At 34.6% G+C, this 19,312-nt stretch overlaps 1 protein-coding gene across 1 annotated transcript in view; it reads right to left on the reverse strand.

Annotated features, from left to right (window-relative positions):
• Positions 1-2,220: 2,220 nt before the first annotated feature.
• HDAC2 (histone deacetylase 2) overlaps positions 2,221-19,312 on the reverse strand; it is a 30,096-nt gene continuing 13,004 nt past the window's right edge. The window contains exons 4-14 of the mRNA XM_060616442.3: positions 19,095-19,169; positions 17,926-18,064; positions 15,529-15,670; positions 12,503-12,595; positions 12,194-12,302; positions 8,900-9,040; positions 8,527-8,635; positions 7,779-7,909; positions 7,160-7,315; positions 3,497-3,554; positions 2,221-2,595 (exon numbers count right to left, since the gene is read on the reverse strand). Coding sequence (XP_060472425.1) covers positions 2,565-2,595; positions 3,497-3,554; positions 7,160-7,315; positions 7,779-7,909; positions 8,527-8,635; positions 8,900-9,040; positions 12,194-12,302; positions 12,503-12,595; positions 15,529-15,670; positions 17,926-18,064; positions 19,095-19,169 — 1,184 coding nt within the window. The 3' untranslated portion in view covers positions 2,221-2,564. The remainder of the gene's footprint in view (positions 2,596-3,496; positions 3,555-7,159; positions 7,316-7,778; positions 7,910-8,526; positions 8,636-8,899; positions 9,041-12,193; positions 12,303-12,502; positions 12,596-15,528; positions 15,671-17,925; positions 18,065-19,094; positions 19,170-19,312) is intronic.

Consider the following 19,312-nt stretch of genomic DNA (forward strand, 5'->3'; position numbering starts at 1 on the left):
TATTTGCTATGGCCATATTCTTTCATAACAATCATTCAACTCTGCCTCTACTGAACATTAAGTCATTTTTAATCTTTTTTTCAAACACTGTTGCATAATGATCTCTGAAAGTCATCTGCACATCAAGTATGTTAAATTTTCCAAAAGTGGAATTTTGAATTAGATTATTTGTAATTTTGTTAAATTAAGCTCAAGGTTATAGTGACTCACACACCCTACTACAGTATGACAATTTCCTCAAACTCTTGCCAACACTTTTCAAATTTATGATAGGTTTAAAAAAATCAGGCCAAAAAATATCTTTTTAATATGCATTTCAAAGTGGTTCAGGACCTTTTCATATTTAACAACTATGTGTATTTCTTTCCCAGTTAACTTCACATCCTTCATGCACTTTAGTCTTTCTCCACTAGCTTTAGGTGTTAGCCTTTTGAACGGTGACAAGTTGCGGTTCTACAAACTCCCCCTGCCATGTCTTTTCCTCAACTTAGTTTTATTAGCCTGCAATTTTTTTTCCGCCCTTAGTCAAATGTATCAATTGTTTCTTCTACGGTTTGGAGTCAGAAAGATCTCTACTCCAATTATTTTCTTCTTAAAGTTTCTAGTACTTATGGGCTTCATTTCCCCTTTCCAACTTAAATTTTTCTGGTGGAAGGCGTAAAACTTCTTCCATTTGACTATCCATTATCCCACCAAAGCAGTTAACTCTCTCTTCCCTCACCATCTCAAGTATTTTTATCCAGTATTAATTTCCAAATGCATATTATTGATCTTGACATCCTGTTACATTGATCTTTCTCACTATAAGACCAGAACCGTGGTTTCTCTGCACTTTTATCTCTAGAAATTTTCAATTGTAAACGGGGTCTTTGTTCTTTCAGTAGTTCTGTCGTTTGGATGTTGTACCAAGTGGCCTGGGCTGAATTTGTTTCATAACTCTCTTGAAGCTTCAATTATATATAAAATGAACTACACTTGCAACAGGGGTAAATCACAATATAAAAAGAACCAAGTTACAGAACACAAACACATTTCCTTACTCCTTTAATGAAGGACTGAGTTCTTTAATATCTAATGTCATACAGGCTTAGATGCTGACAGATTTGCAAGAGTAAAAATATGGGTAAAATATGCATGAACTTCAGACTAGTGGTTACCTCTAAAGAGTGGGAAAAGGGGAATTACATGGCAAAGTGTATAAAGTCTTCAAACTGTATAGAATCTACTTAAAGGGAAAAAAAAAAAAACAAAACACTTGAAGCAAATATGGCAAAAGTGAAAAAACATGTTAAACCTGAATGGGTGCATGGCTGCTCATTACCTAAATCCAGGTGTTCCTGTGAACATCTGAAAGCAGGGGCTTACACAGAAACAAACATGTTTTATCTATCTTCTAGAATTTTAGGATTTTCATCTCAAAACCATCATGTTAGGCCTGGCAAGGTGATTTCACTGGTTTTGACAGGTTCCTAAAATGTATTTTCTCTTGCACATCCTCAAGTACAAACTGCCCACATGTCTGCCTCCTACCACCAGAATGTAAGTGGTGCTGCGGGCATTCTTCCACCATTATGTTCAGTTGCATACCCGAAGCATTAAAATGAATATACTCTATAAACTGAAAGATGAACTAATTCTTTAAATGTTTATTTCCTTGGTTTGGAAACTTAGGTGTAAGAGTGGAACCTGGATGTTACGTAAATGCAGCTTAGACCAGGTTTTGTCTAAATAGGTTTTATTTTAGACAGACTTAATATGAATACAGGAAAATTCTGGTCAGACACAACCATACAATTCCTTGTCTACTTGGTACATAGTGGGGGTTGGCAACAAAGTCACATATTGCTAGTATGGAAGACAGTTTCTTTCTCTGATTATGGTTTTCTTCCAATTCAGAATTTTCATTTTTTCCAATTTTTGGGAATCTTTGGTTCAGCTCAAATATAATTCCTGGATCTTAGTCGCATAGCTTATATTAATTCAGAGATTAAATTATTATAATGAGATGTCAATCTTCACTGACACTGGCCAAAGTATAAAAAACAGTATGGTAGAATTCCTAGCGCATTAATAAATATTTACTGTAAAATACTCTTTCTTGAATAGTAAATGGATGTCCTTGAAGCTGTTATCAGTTCCTCTAGTGTATTCTAATTGTACAGAAAGTCATGTTATTTGCCTCTGAAAAAAGATTTCATGTAAGAAACAGACAAAAGGCAATCCAAGTACAATTTTTTAATAAAGATAATTACAAAAGATGGAAAAATCAGCTCAGAAAGGCCAATTACTTCTTTAATAGATCAGTTTTTTGACATAATAACTCACATCAATTTTAAATACTATCACATAAAGCATGGTGGAGAAAGAAATTTTGCTTCATAATTAGAAAACTCACAATAAAACTTGCCAAGAAAAACAAAAACAAAAAAAGCCATTTTGAAAATAAATACAGTCCATGCCAAAGTAGTATAAAATGAAGCCAGAAGTCTTCAAAAAGAAAAAATTTTTCTTCCCGATATTTTCTCACTCTTTTATGGTTTCTGAAATTGGTGAGACACTCAAATTCAAGGGTTGCTGAGCTGTTCTGATTTGGCTCTGTTAAAAGAGGCAACATAAAATATTAAAGTTCTGGAGGGTCATGCCAAGACACACACACTGATGATGCCTTGAGTCAATTTTTAGAGTACTACCTTAATCTTTCCAGTGATTTTACAATCTATTCAAGTTATCCTATAAAGGCTAGCACAAAATTACATGTGGTCAAATGTATGCTTTCTGATGATAAACACCTCAATTATGATTTTGCCAAACATAACTAAATTATGAATCATGTTATACCAGCCCAGCGTTTAATTTACCCATCTCGGGATGCCTGGGTGGCTCAGTCGGTTAAGTGTCCGACTTCTCAGGTCATGATCTCACGGTTCGTGGAGTTCAAGCCCCGTGTTGGGCTCTGTCCTGACAGCTCAGAGCCTGGAGCCTGCTTCAGATTCTGTGTCTTCCTCTCTCTGCCCCTCCCCAGCTTGCTCTCTGTCTCTTGGTCTCTCTCAAAAATAAATAAACATTAAAAAAAATTTTAAATTTACCCATCTGCCAACACCACACACACACAAAAAGTAATCATGTATACAGAAATAAGAGCACCATGAAAAGATCACATAAAGTTAATAGCAAAAGGTCTCAGATACATTACGTACAATACAAACTGATTTAACGTTCAGTTACACAACATTACTAGTCTTCAGCATTTTTTAAGGCAAGCTACATAAGTAAAAAAGAAACAGATAACACATACACTGATAGTTAAGACGGCATATATTATCTTGTGCACCACCAATACAGAGTAAAATTTAGAACACCTCATTCAACTTACTGATGCTCTCAGTCAAGTTCGGTCCAGCACTTCTCAAAAGAATACACACATAACACACCTAAAGTAAATGTATTTATTATTTTTATAGTATATAGAAATTATTAGATAAAAAACACAATTTACCCTTTGGTATCTGTTTTTTCACCACTACTGTCCTTGGATTTATCTTCTTCCTTAACATCTAAAAACAAAAATTGGGAAGAGATTAAAACTTACTTTAAAATATAAAATGTATACCTTTAAAAATATACCTTTCTTAAAATATAAAAAGCTGTCTTAGGGGCACCTGGGTGGCTCAGCTGTTTTAGTGTTCAACTTTGGCTCAGGTCATGTCTCACAGTTTGAGATCCCACATCGGGCTTGCTGCAGTCAAGACTGTCCGTGCAGAGCCAACTTCGGATCCTCTGTCTCCTCTCTCTTCCCCTCCCTCACTTGGGCTCTCCCCCAAAATAAACAAATATTTAAAAAAATAAAAAAAAAAGCTGTCCTATACAGTTTTACTATTCATGAATTCAATAACCATACAAGCTTTGTTAGGTGCTGTGCTAAATGAGAGAGGTTCAAGGAGTTAATGTCACATAGACCCTGCCCTCTGAAGTTGTTTTCCTTGCACCACAGTATTACAGCTGAGATATGCACTGTGGAGAAGTTCAGCCTACAGACATGAGCACAGCAGCACTGAGGGAGGTTGGGAAAAACTACCACAAAAAAGTGACCTTTGAAGAGATGCCCTCAGAATTAAAGAAGATGTGGCACTTGGCAATGAGAAAGAATGAAATCCTGTCATATGCAACAACGTGGATGGAACTAAAAGGCATTACGCTGAGTGAAATAAGTCAGAGAAGGACAGATATCATATGTTTTCACTCATATGTGGATCTTGAGTAACTTAACAGAAGACCCTGGGGGAAGGGAAGGGGGAAAAATAGTTACAAACAGAGAGGGAGGGAAGCAAACCACAGGAGACTCTTAAATACAGAGAACAAACTGAGGGTGGATGGGGGGGTGGGGGAGAAGGGAAAATGGGTGATGGGCATTGAGGGCACTTGTTGGGATGAGCTCTGGGTGTTGTATGTAAGCCAATTTGATAATAAATTATATTCATACAATAAAATAAAATGAAAGAAAAGAAAATCTTTAAAAAAAGAATAGAGAACCATCCCATTATATAGCAGTACATACAGATCTTCCTCATTCTTTTTTCTTTTTTTTCCATTAAATTTACTTATTTATTTTGAGGGAGAGAGAGAAAGAGCACATGAGCAGGGGAGGGGCAGAGAGAAAGAGAGGGAGAATCCCATGTAGGCTTCATGCTGTCAGCACAGAGCCTAATGTGGGGTTCGAACCATGGGATCATGACCTGAGCCGAAATCAAGAGTTGGACGCTTAACCGACTGAGCCACCCAGGCACCCCAGATCTTCCTCATTCTTATGTACCATAATCCATTTAACTGGTCCTATGTTAATCAATATTTGCTTTTTTCCAAGTATTTTGCTTTATTAATAATTTCATAATAAATAACCTTGTATAGATAAAAAAAAGAGAGAGAGAGAGATGTCTTAAGAATGAATAGCTTTTGGGTGGGAAAAGGGATGAAGTATCTTGAACGGAGGGAAACCTTAAAAGGACTTTGAGGCAAGATGGAATTAGCAGGTTTAGAAGGAAGAAATGAAAGACCACTGGGACTGAAGTATTCTGAGAAGAGAGAATCAGGTAAGATAAACCCAAGACACAACAGAGGCTAAATCTTACTGCTTATTCACTTTAACTCTCACTGTTTAAGTACTGAAACTCTACCATTTTAATAAAAATCAATAAAATAGTAACATTACCACTACAAACTCAAGATTACTAAAACAAATTAGCCTAAATGTGAATTTCTTCTTTAAAGAAGCATATGAGCCAAAGTTGTGATATAATGACCTAATAATAAAGATACAGCGATTATACACATCATCACTAAGCATTCTACATACACATTTCAGGAAACTGGTCTGCCTTACAATACAAACATGTGTGTGACAATAAGGATGACATTTCTTTCAACTTCTGGCTTAATTTTGGATATGTAAACTTAATAATTCAAATTGCTAAAATGGAACTGGGAAAGGGAGGAGGAAAAAGAAATGGCCCCCACTTTAGAGGTTTTGATTATAGATTTTTAAAAATGTTTTCTATGGTAATATTTCTTTATGTGTAGGACAAGGGATTTTAACAATCGGAAGGTCTTACAAGAAGAGCCCCACCACAAAAGAATTTTTTTTTTAAGTTATCATTATCAGCAACAAAAGTTTTGAGGAGCTAAATACTAAGAGATTAATCCACTACCAGGCTACTAAGCCAGAGCAAAAGGTACTCTCTTTTTAGCTAAAAAGGCAATTAAAGACAAGCAGCACTCTAGTAAATGTGTTTTCCCGTTTGGAAAACAAACAAACAAAAAGCACAAAAAAGATAAAGATTTTAAAATGAGAAGAAACTTCAAAAATGACAAGAATATATAACAGTGAGAGAAATGAAAAATACTAGAACAATCCTACAGCTAAAGCAAAGTCCTCCTTACCTCAAAAATAGATGGAATTTCTGGATGTCAATCAGTACATAAGAGCAGACTGGAGCCATCATTGTGATACATTGCAAAGTTAAAATTATAAAATGGTAGAGAATGGTAGCCTACAGAGGAGTGAATCATGAGTAAAAGAACAGAACTAAAAGTGTCAGATATGCTGTGGAATCCTAACCTCTCTAGTAAAAAAGAAAAAAGAACACGATAGCCAGCTTATTCATGTAACTTCGATATGATAGATAAAAGGAAAAGGATGTTGGCCCAGTATCTCTATCAGTTTTCCGCATGCTACAGGGTTAAAATTAACAGCCAGCTAAACTCATGCTCATCACCATTACTTGTATACAGGCATCAGGTATCCAATCAAGAAATGCATCAAGTGTTGAGAGTACAGATATTTAAGATCTGGTGTTCCCTAGCCTCCGGCAGCCCAATCTAGCAAGGAGATACATAAAATCCTATAACGAGGCACTATAATACAATGTGTTAAACAAAATGACCAAGGTATGTGTAAGTGCTCTGGGAAATCAGATAAAAGATAACCAATTCTGGTAGTAGAATTCACCACTTAGAGCATCATTTTGTCAAAAGGCAAGCTACTAACACAGCATTTTTAAAGTTAAAGCATTGAAGTATTATACCTCCTCTCCAACCCAGCTTCCAAATCCCTTCTCTTTTCTCAGAGTTTTTATGTTTTCATTCAACAACTTCTGAGCAAAGTCTATTCTCCTAGCTTTTTCACAATGGTGAAAAACTGGTCTGAAGATAATATGACTCTTCTTTTGTGTTTAATTCCCATCAAGTAAACTTTAGGTAATTAAAGATTATCTTAGAATTTCAGTTCTGCCCACAGACTATACAAACGGACCTATAACCACTTGGTCTTCTCACCCAGTCTGTATCATCATAGTGTAATGTTTGCTATTTTATGCCTATGTCAGCAAGAGACAGTAGGTAATAAGGTTTTCTACATTATAGAGCAAATGTGATCAGTAACATCAGCAGAGCCTTAAATAAAAGATTTTAGAGCTAAGCACCATTTACATTGGGAAAAAAAAGTCATCTACCTAGCACACAACCCCTTCTAATACTTACTTGTGTAATGGCCTTCAGGATCTCATAAAAACTGCAGTGAAGCTCATTTTTATTTTTATTTATTTTTTTTTGAAGCTCATTTTTAAAATTTAGAGTTAAAACACCTTTACCAAAAAATAAACCTGACCTGCTTTTTTGTCCTCTGTTTCCTTCTTGTCTTCTTCAATTCTAGCTTTCTTTGCTCCTTTCTTATGATCAGCCACATTTCTACGCCCTCCTTCTCCTTCATCCTCAGAGTCTGAGAATTCTTCATCACAAGCTATCCGTTTGTCAGACGCTCGAACTAATTATACAAAGATTTTAGATAGACAACATTAAAAATATCATTAATACCAAGTACGTTAGAATGTCTACACCACAACAGCATACTATTATGCTATTGCTCTAGCAATCAATAATAAACAGAATGAGAAGCTGCAAAGTCAAACAGAAGGTGCTTAATGTTATTCAATCCATTCTACTTTGGACAATTGGTATTACTAATTAATTCCCAAATATACATAATTAAATTTGACCACTTATGTACAGTCACATGAACTGAAAAGGTTGACACTCAAATCAGGCTTTAAGGCATATGAAAGTAAAACTATGGAAGATGAGCAATGGAAAAAAAGGCCAGTAATAATGGTGTGCTCAGGAAACACGACCCAAAATGAAGTTCTCAGGCCATTAAACCTTCAGTTTGTAGTGATGTTTTTAACAAATCAGAAAAATGTAACAGAATACACATCAAGGCATTATCTTACTAGAAATTCTCTTGTCTGGATCTTCTCCATCTTCATCTCCGCTGTCTTCATGAACAGCATCTTCTGGAATAGCTTGCATCTGGACGCCAGGTGCATGAGGTAACATGCGTAAATTTTCAAATAAGCGCTGTCTAAATTACACGTACAAATGTATTAGACAAAATTCATTTTCTTTCAAGTTCCTCTTAAATGTAACAGGAAACATTAAGCAAAAATTTCATCTTTATCTGACTTAACCTGTGAGTTAAATTAGTAACACATAAAAGCACTGATACCTCAGACTGTCATTAACCCATTCAATCCTCAAAATTTATAATGTAGGTACTCTTGCATCCCCCATTTCACTGGTGAGAAAATACAAGCCTTCAAGGCAAATGAACCTGCCACATGTCACAAAACTAATGTGTGGCAAAGAAAGAGGACACAAACTCAGGCCAGTGTACTACAATAACCCTCTAAATGCTTTGTTCTTAGAAATAAAGCTTTATCAAAATGTTTTCAAAAATGAAAATTTCACTTTCATGTAAGGCAAGGAAGTATACAATTTAGAGAACCTTTGCGATTTAAAAATATTTAATAGAAAATGGAAATATTTTTGAGCTATGAGGTCCATACATTTTCATTATCTCAGGAAAAAAAAAAAATGAGTAATCTTAAGGTTTCAATGCTTTTGAATAAGACAAAGGAAGTATCTGATATATAAAGCTAAAGATGAAATGTTTACCAAACCAATTCAATGATTTCTTACTTTATCTTTTCCATATATTCGGGAGTATTCTGGTTTGTCATGTTTGAAGGACTAATATGCAGTTTGAAGTCCGGGCCAAAATACTCAAAGTAATCATTATATGGCAATTCTATTAAAAACAATGAAATAAAGTGGCATATTAAAAGTTCAGTTTTCACACAAATCCATGCACAAAATCCAGATTCAAGTTGTGAAATGTTCCCCAAAAAAATATTTAAAAGTGAACACAAAGGGAATTTATTAAGTGACTATTCTATTTACATGGTTTTGGAATCTACTCTAATCATCCATCCATCCATCCATCCATCCATCCATCCATCCATCTGTATATATAAACAGTTCCAACCAATAAAGATATAATAAGAATACTTACCATTGGGAATCTCACAATCAAGGGCAACTGCAGTCTCGTATGTCCAACATCGAGCAACATTACGAATTGTGTATCCACCTCCCCCAAGCATCAGTAACGGTAAATTGAAAGTTTTTACAACTTCTACACATTTAGCATGACCTAAGACAAAGAAGATCTGAGTAACATACAAATCTAAATATTTTAGCAGTTTGAAAAGTTTTAAAAAGATAATAAATGCAAAGTTTTACTCAACCAAAATGGCTTTTCTAAGTATTTAAAAAATATGTAAAAATTTCAAGAAATCTCTAGTCTAAAATTTACTTTTCAATCATATGCCTTTCACACAATGATTTTTAAAACACTGGCTACTTTAGCAAGTATCCCTGATAGAAAAGTCAAATATACAACTAAGATTAAAATATGAATATTTTTTATTAACATATGAAAAAGTTCTGTGATATGAAGATTCTATGTTCTTGTGAGGTTATGCGGGGTGGGGGGAAAGGTTACAATGAAACATACACAATCTAAATTTTCCCTCTAGACTCATACAAATTATGGAAAGCTATATAACAAAGTTTAACTGTGGGTTATCTTCAGGCAGCAATACTATGGATAATTTTTTTAACTTATCTAAGATTATAAAATTAGTATCTATTAGTATAAGAAATACTTCAACAAACTTCTGTGTGTAGACATTTGAGGAAAAAGTAAACCCAATATAAAAACAAAGTATTTCTTTGGATACATGTACCAGTTCAATAATCAATTATAAGTTAATTACCGGTAATGTCTTGATATATTACTTAGGTATACAAATCAATCTTTAAAGAAAAAAACCCTTCAATTGTAAAAGAAAACCATGCTTACTGGAGATTATCAGGAAAAATCAAAACAGTGCAAAGGAAAACCTATCTAAAACACCATCATTCAAAGATAGTATTTGAAATATTTCTTTTTTTAAAGTTTACTTTATTGGGGGGAGGGAGAAAGAGAGTGCATGTGTAAGTGGGTGAGGGGCAGAGAGAGAGGGAGAAAAGTCCTCAGTAGGCTCCACACTGTTAGTACAGAACCTGACATCGGGCTTGATCCCATGAACCGTGAGATCATGACCTGAGCTGAAACCAAGAGTCAGATGGATGCTTAACCAACTGAACCACCAGGTGCCCCTTAAACATTTCCCTACAAATTCTGAGTTAATAAGGTTTAATTAGTTTTTTCATGTAATTGTATATTGTGAGCATTTCTAATTAAGTATTCTTCAATAGTTGCACCATATGATTCATAACCCAATTTCTATTATCACTACTAGAAAAATGAGTGTTTCTTGTAACAGATAAAAATGAATGGCAGAGATCACAATAGTAACAACATAAAGGAGGGCAGAAAGGAGATGGACAAGAGGTGACTAATAGACTTAAGAAATACAAATTGAAGTTGGCAGTGCAGAAAGCTTAGAATCAAGTTTAAGATTTGGGATTGCAAATATCCTTATGCTTTATACCAGGGAAATTGTAACAGTTGGCTGAAATGTACATTAATGTAAGAGTAAAACACTATAGTTTATGATTATGAATGCTATTACTTTTCAGTATGAAGGCATTAAAGCATTTTCAAACAGCTAAGACAGGAAAATGGTCTGTTAATACCCATTTTGTACTAATATTAGGTAGATCATTTTTAAAAGAACATGTCCATTTTGAGGCCAACATATGGTTATCAACACATTAAGTCCAACATATGAAACTATTATTTGGCCACTGCTGACCTACCAAGAAAAAGGGCAATCAAGTTTGTATGGTTCAACCTAATAAAAGCAAAATAGATTATACCATAATTCTAAAGCTAACTGGTATAGAAGCAATCGTAACATTAAGTAAAATAGCCTTTAATATCTGGATTTAGTTATTTAATTCCATTTAAGCCAACAGTAATTCTGGAAAAGCTCTATTGAGAATTCTTCACATCTTACGAAGGAATTCAAAGCATCCATTTGTTACCTAAAAGTTCAAAAGGAAAACAACTACAAAATCATGTACAATAGTCATCGTTATTGATCCCCATATAACAAATTTTAAGACCTTATTAAATAAAGTTTCAGATTTATTCTTAAACTCTAGAGTTAATTCCATGATGGTGATCTTTTACTTTGGTCTGGACTTCTATCACAAGTTAATTTCAACACTTGATCAAATTTAAATTTCTGGTGTAGTACTAATCTCCCACATCTTTTCTCATTTCTCAGAAAGCTACTTGAGAATGTGCGCCACCCAAATGAGACAAAAGTGAGGAGGAAGACCGAGGAAAGAGCCATAGGGGAGGGGAGGCACACAAGAGAAGCAAAGAGCTCTTTGTTCTACCATATCTATAGGGGATAGATACTCAACCAAACAGTAACAGATCAGAAGGCTATTCTTCAAGAAGGTAAAAATGATGGAATATTTGATGCATCTGAACATTTGAAGCTATTTAGACACTGGCAGTTTAATAATAAGTAAAGAGAAAGCTAAGTAATTGAAAAACTGGGCAAGAAAAACAAGTTATGCAAAAAAGAAAAATCTGGTAACTGAAAAGTGCTTTAACATTAATGACACTGTAAACACTGAATGCCACAACCAAAATTCTAGTATACATACCCAGATTTAAATTGTAAAAATGAAGACACTGGAAGGGTGTGTGCATGTGTTGGGGACAAAGTGGTGAAAAAGAGCTAAATCCCTCTTCTTCCATGATAGGAAGTGAATACGCAAAGCTAAAATAGAAAGTAACAAAATTTGCATGTTATATTTCTAGAAAGATAAAAACCAGGGGTGCCTGGGTGGCTCAGTCGGTTGAGCGTCTTGACTCTTGACTTCGGCTCAGGGCACGATCTTGTTTATGGGATGGAGCCCCCTCGGGCTCTGTGTTGGGGGCACAGAGCCTGCTTGGGGTCCTCCCTCTCCCTCACTCCCTGCATCCCCCCTGTGCACACACACACGTGTGCCCTCTCTTTCTCTCTCAAAATACACATAAACTTAAAAGAAAAAATAAAAGATAAACACCAAAGAGAGGAACCAAAAACACTGAAAATGGCTGCTTTGGTTGAGACTGCAAGAAACTTTATAGAAGTATTCACTGATGAATGTATCAACAAAAGAAAACCTAATTTACCGAAACAAGATTAATTATAGTTAATGCATACATACATTCAACAAAACCCATGAAAATTACAGAGCATGTAGCTCTGTGTAAAAATTGTAATGAAAACTAGTATGGGAAGTTCTTGGAAGAAAAAAAAATTCTCCTGGGACTATCATCCATTAAATTGCTTACCTTTGACTGTCAAATTGAAGCAACCAAGCCTATCACCAGATAGTGAGTCAGCACCACACTGTAGCACCACAGCACTAGGTTGATACATTTCCATCACTTTCGAGATAATCTATGAAGATAACCAAAGTTATTATCTCTAAAAATACTTTTTAAATTCCATTTTGATTTTATGTTTTTTTTAAAGATTTTATTAAGTATCTTTATACCCATCATGGGGCTCGAACTCTTAACTCCAAGATCAAGAGTTACAGGCCCTAACTGTGCCAGCAAGGTGCCTCTCCATTTTGATTTTGAAATAGTAATACTTACAGGCTTAAAAATCTGCCCATAGGACTCATCATCTATACCATCTCTCATTGGAAAATTGACAGCATAGTATTTGCCTTTTCCAGCACCAATATCCTAAAATATATAATTAAACAGCTCTTAGGGAGTATTTCATAGTGAAAATATTTGACATGTTTATTAAAATATTTTTCTGCAAGATTGTAAAAACAGGTAACAATATCCAATTCTGAATTCAGCTTTTAGGTTAAGAAAGGAAATAATACAGAAGAAGTACATATTCCAATATTAATGGATTGCATTATTAGGCTGAAAAGAATGAGTTCCAATTAATCTGAAATGGTTATCTTGGGAGAACAGAAATTGAACATAAACAATTAAAGGCAATATTACAGGAGACCAAGAAATAATCATCAACAGAATATGTAAGACAACATTATGAATAAAGCTACAGAAAATAAATATTCTGGGCAGAAAAACCCTGCAGAACAATTGTCTCTATAATGCAGAATCCTCCTTGTGGCTCATAATCTGGTGTAAGTTTATTTATGATGAAAGATAAGCCTTGACTGTCCTGATGTCTTGACAACTGCAGACTAAAGCACCAAAATCTGCTCTTTAATTGCGCTTGAAGTAAATGTTTCTACTTGTTGAATAAATACCACTCTAGGCATTAATACCTTCCAAATGAAGCAAAAGAAAGAGAGAGCTGGGTTCAGGAATGTAGACACACTTAGGATACACACACACACACACACACAACATATACTTATTTGCATAAATAAGTATTTGAAATACTCATTTCACGCATAGATGCATGAGTGTAAATGTACCTCTGCATGTGCACACATATATGTTCCTTGAAGAAACAGTACAGTATAAAAAATTGCTACAAAATACTTCTTTACCTGCCACACCAAAGGATTAGGGGTGACTGATAATCAGGTGTTTTAAATTATGATACAATATACTTGAATCCTTAGGATTACTAACACTTGTGTGTAAATTCTCCCCTGATCTCTCATATAATAATCTGAGCTTGATTCATTTTAAAAAAGCATAGTTTATCCTTCAGTATTAGAGTTATTATGAGCCAACTTCCAACGAAGACAAGTAGTGGGATTACACATCTCCTCCCAACCAAATTTTTCTTAAGAACTCTAAATGTTTATATGTAACTAAATGCAAACCATACAGATGTGGATAAACTAAAAGCACTGTGAATTCCTAAACTCCTTCATTAAAAACCAAATTCCTGGAATATATCTTGACACTGAGATTTCAGAATACAGAAAGTTGGTCAGCACTTCTCACTCCAGCCAAAGGCTGGCAACTCAGAGCTGCTCCCCTTGTAGCACCAGGCTATATCCCTTCCATTTCTAATTCCTCAACTACTACTGTATCATACCCCTTTTTCTTCTACTTATGCTCCTGATCTAATAAATGCATACAATTCTGAACAATGATCAACGCTCAAAGTATCCTTCTTTTCTAATTTAGAATAAATTGTCACGAAGGAAAAGGAATGTTCATCAAATTAACATCTAAAGATACACACAAGTTTTATGAAACTCCAAATATAACAACATATATGATTGATCTTGAGTTCCTTGCAAAATTTTGGGGATACCTTTTATAATAACTAAAGGGAAAAATATTATGAGGCTATTTCATATAGTGTGTGCAAAATCTTAAGTGAGTAGAAGATATTCAAAGTCATACTGAAATCTTTTAAAAACATTCATTCTCCAATATTTTCCACCAACTTCAATCATAAGAATACTGTCAGAAATTAAAACACAGGCTGACTTTTGCCATTTCTGAGATTAATTAGGACCATACTGAAAAGAGACTTTAATTTTTTTAAACTTAAACTTAGGAAGGCTTTTGCTGAATTTCTAGTGCAATGGTTGTAGGCAAAGGAATTCTAGTGATTTAGAGCAGTGCAGCACAGAATCTGAATTTCTGAGGCCTGACAATATGTTCCCAGGAGACACTGATACTGCCAGTTTAAGGGTCATACTCTGAGAATCACTAGTATGTAAGTTAAGACCAAGTGCGGAAAGACACTGAACGAGCTAACAGGCAAGAAAGTGAAAATGTAAATTTTCAATTTTAAAAGCCACATAATTTAAACAGAAATAAACCACTGACGCTCTACCTATTTATAAGATTTCACCATCACAACTCTTACTGAAAGAGCACCACCTGTGGTCAAATAAAGAAAACTCACATATTTGAAAAACATGGTTGCTAAAATAAACTCCATACCACAGATATGAAAAATAATCTTAATAAAATAATTTAGAACTAATGTTGAATGCCATGCTAAGAGAAATTTCCTATATAATCCAGGCTGAATTAAAAACAGCTATTTAAATTTTTTAATAAATTTCAACATGCATATAGTTTGGTTCAAGAAAAACTAGTGTAGAAAAAGAAAAAAAAAAAAACTTCAGGAACTTTGTAGAAACAAGATTTGACCACTGGTTTTTACATTCATTAAAGACCACCAAATGGAAGAAGATAACAGAAATATAAAAGAAATAGTTGCATTTAATTTAACAGGCAGGCAGGATAAGCTATGGTATTCTTTCCCCAAAGGAAAAAGAGATTAAAATTAGACCTATTAAATCAAGACTAACCATAAAAAGAACAGTACAAGAATCTAAAAAAGATTTTATTGTTTTCTTATTTTCTTCCACCAGTCTTTACAATCAAAGACAATGTTGACTACTATCAAGTAGGTTTTGAAGATTCAAATGAACATCAATCAAGAAGACTGCTTAGTGCTTCAGGGATGTTCAAAAACAATTATTCAATCAAAGAAAGTGACCGAGCCAAAGGAAGTCCTCTCAGAATTTTTGTATAGTCAACGAAAGTGAATTCTAGCATATGTTAGATAACATATAAAAAATGACTCTATTCTGCACACAAATTTCAAATTAATGACTCAAGAACAATATTAGTTTAGATATATAATTATTAGCTTCCTCAGTTTTCCTAATATTTATCTCGTAATTATTTATTCAGACCGAATTCAGTCTTACCCGCAAATCTCCTGTTCCGGGAAAGTATTCCCCATACTTATGGAATGATACAGTCATTACACGATCTGTGGTATAAAAAGCTTCTTCGACACCATCACCATGATGGATATCAATATCAATATATAAGACTCTTTGATGATACCTGAAAACAAAGCCGTATGTTTTCAAAGGGTTTTAAGATGGGGAAGAACCACATGGATTCAGAAAACCTATTTTTGAGCTCTTGCATTCCAGAATGTTTAATCCCTTTTCTTACTTTACTTCCAGCTTAAGAGACCATTCATACACCTGAAATTACAAGTTTGAGCCTTAGATCCTTAAATCTTCTCTTTAGCCCCAATCTAGGTAAGAAAATGTATTTACTCTCTCTGTGAAATCTGTCCTATTCTACAGGTTTTAAAAACATAGCACATGTTCCTATATATTAACAACTGAAGATTATACCATACTTAGAACTGGTACTTTAAAACATCTCTCTAGTATATTTTCAGGGTTATACAACAGTGGTTAGCAATCTATGGTTCACAGTCCAAATTTGGCCAATGGGATCTTTTTTAAAGCTTTAACGTAAGAATAATTTTTACATTTTTAAATGGCTGAAAAATAAAATTAAAACAGGAACAGTTCAGGATATGTGACAATTAAGTGAAATTCAAATTTCAATGTCCATAAATAAAGTGTTACTGAAACATGGCCACGTTTATTTGTTTACATATTGTCTACGGCTTCTTTTGTGCTTCAACTGCAGAATAGAGCAGTTGTGACAGAAACCACATTCGGTACTCTCGTCACTTCACAGTGCTGATTGGAGCACTGCAAATTGCAGCGATACAGTTATAACTTGAATGCATTTTAAGAGCCATGTGTATCATCATAATGTGACATCTTATTACTAGCACGCACCCAGGTCAAAACAAGAGAAAAGGAAGGTGAACTTTGAATGTCATCCTTTTATGGCACTATAACGTGAGGATTATTCTGTTATTGAGTTTAATGGCAGCACAGAATTTATTACATGATGATACCACAGCTATGTTAAAAGAAAATAATGTAAACTGACATTATCAAACTAAGCACTCTTAGGAATAGTCTCAACTCACAGGAAAGCACCATTCAGCAAAGTTATGAAATAAAAGTAGAATGTCTCATCATAGCAGAATCTCTTCACAAAAATAATAAAGCTGTGAGCAAAGCAAGTTTCTAAGTGGTTCATAAGTGGCTTATCAACTGTCGACTAATTAAATGTTTGATCACATCAGTTAAAGAAATATGTCTAGACAAATTAAGTTAAACTTGTTTAAGAATATAAGCATGTGGGGGGCGCCTGGGTGGCTCAGTCGGTTAAGTGTCCGACTTCAGCTCAGGTCATGATCTTGCGGTCCGTGAGTTCGAGCCCCGTATCAGGCTCTGTGCTAACCGCTCAGAGCCTGGAGCCTGTTTCAGATTCTGTGTCTCCCTCTCTTTCTGACCCTTCCCCGTTCATGCTCTGTCTCTCTCTGTCTCAAAAATAAATAAATGTAAAAAAAAAAAAAAAATTAAAAAAAAAAAAGAATATAAGCATGTGGGCAAGAACTATTACTCAAGAGATGAAGACACAAGAACCAACATCAATAGTAAATTAAAAACCAAGGCAAATAATTTCAAATGGTTTTCCCTGGCTCTCAACGAGCTCACTGAAACATTTTAGTTGTTTATATGAGGAGTCAATTCCAAATTTTACATGACTGAAAAATCAGCTTCTATGAACTGTATGCATGGAATCAACTATAGACAACATTTTCAGTACTGAGAAAAAACTAATTCACTACAATCTCAAGTGGAATCTAAGACATGTTACAACCGATAATGGTTAAAAAAAACCAAAACTTTATAAATTTCCAAATTCTTAAGTACCTCCTCTATAGATACCGCTCTCAAACTGCCATCAAGGGTAACTTTAAAACTGTTCTAGTAATTTAGAGATAATTTTATCCATTAGTAGAAAACAAAGCCCCACTGCACGTAAAACTACACAAACTCATTCAAAAAACAAATTTCCTTTAACACAACGTTTCATATTTTTGCCTTCAAGAGTTAAAACTTACAAAATGTTAGAACATGAACTTCAGGGTCATGTCATTTCTCATTAGTTGAAACTATAACCCAAATCTAAATCGCTACACTACTTCTAGTATTTTTTAAAAGGATATTTAATGGGAGTTTTAGATATACATAGGCATTTCTCATTCTCACTAATCCAAGGAATGGGAAAATGTCCTGCATTTCTACAATGGTTTATAAAAAATCCATAGAAGACTCACCATAACTACTTTTAACCTACTTGATATGTTTTTTAAAGCCATAGATTCATATTGTTTTAAACTTTTTTCATAAGAAAAATAACACAAATTAACTTACTTTAGTAACTCAAGGATGGCAAGTACAATATCATTAACATAACAGAATCCTGATGCTTCTGATTTCTTAGCATGATGTAATCCTCCAGCCCAGTTAACAGCCATATCAGTTTGTTGTCGGTTTAACTTCACAGCTCCAGCTAAAAAACCAGACAGGGTAGACTTTGAAAGTGTTTAAAATAAAAAACAGTAGAACTAGACAAAAGCCCTATATAGAATATGCCATGTATAAAAGAACTTAAAATTACAAAAATATAAGGATCATTGTCTAGGGCACAAACAGCCAATTTTTTCTTAGATAAATATATATATTTTTTAAGTTTATTTATTTTTGACAGAGACAAAGTGCAAGCATGAGCTGGGGAGGGGCAGAAAGAGAGAGGAAGACACAGAATCCGAAGCAGGCTCCAGGCTCCAAGGTGTCAGCACAGAGCCTGACGTGGGGCTCAAACTCACAAACTGTGAGATCATGACCTAGGCCAAAGTCAGACGCTTAACCGACTGAGCCACCCAGGCGCCCCTCCTTAGATAAATATTATCCTATAGCTGTGATCTGATTAAATAAGGGTATATATGGAAATTGGTAACTAGCGAGGCAGAAGAGAGAAATCTCTAAGTGAAAATATAATAGCAGTAAGAAACTGAAAACTTCAAATCATTATGACCATAAAACATGGGGAATTCATTGACTGATTTTTAAAGAAAGAAGTAACTACCTTTACTTATTTTTTTTTCAAAGTAAGCTCTACACCCAATGTGGGGCTTGAATTCATGATTCCTAGATCAAGAGTCACATGCTCTACCCAATGGGTCAGCCAGGTGCCCCAAACACAGGGGTTTTTAAAGACAACTGTACTCTACCATAAACATACAGACTACTTTTTTGTTATTAAAATCCACTACCATTAAAACTTTTGCTCTAAACAAATAACCCAAAAGATACTAAGTTTAAGTCATTTTTTTTTAAGTTTGAGAGAGCGAGCACAAGCAGGTGAGGGGGAAAAAGGATCCCAAGCAGGCTCTGTGATGCCAGCACAGAGCCTGACGCAAGGCTTGAACCCACAAACTGTGAGATCTTGACCTGAGCCAAAACCAAGAGTTGGACGCTTAACCAACTGAGCCACCCAGGTGCCCCTAAGCCAATTTTTAAATCTGAATCAGGACACTTACCAACTGAGCCACCAGTTGAGAGCTGACAAAACTCAAAGAGTCCATCAAACACTGGACAATCCTCTCCAACATTAACTGTGAAAGATGGATTTCAGTTACAAGCCCTTCTGTGAATTAATGAAACCTTTTCTTATAAAAACTTTATTTGATGCAATCATAAAACATCTTGGTAGAAAGCTAAAGTTTGTTACTTAAAAATATATCACTTATCCAAGGTA

Source organism: Panthera onca, chromosome B2, assembly GCF_046562875.1.
Source record: "Panthera onca isolate mPanOnc1 chromosome B2, mPanOnc1 haplotype 2, whole genome shotgun sequence".
Taxonomy (NCBI): domain Eukaryota; kingdom Metazoa; phylum Chordata; class Mammalia; order Carnivora; family Felidae; genus Panthera; species Panthera onca.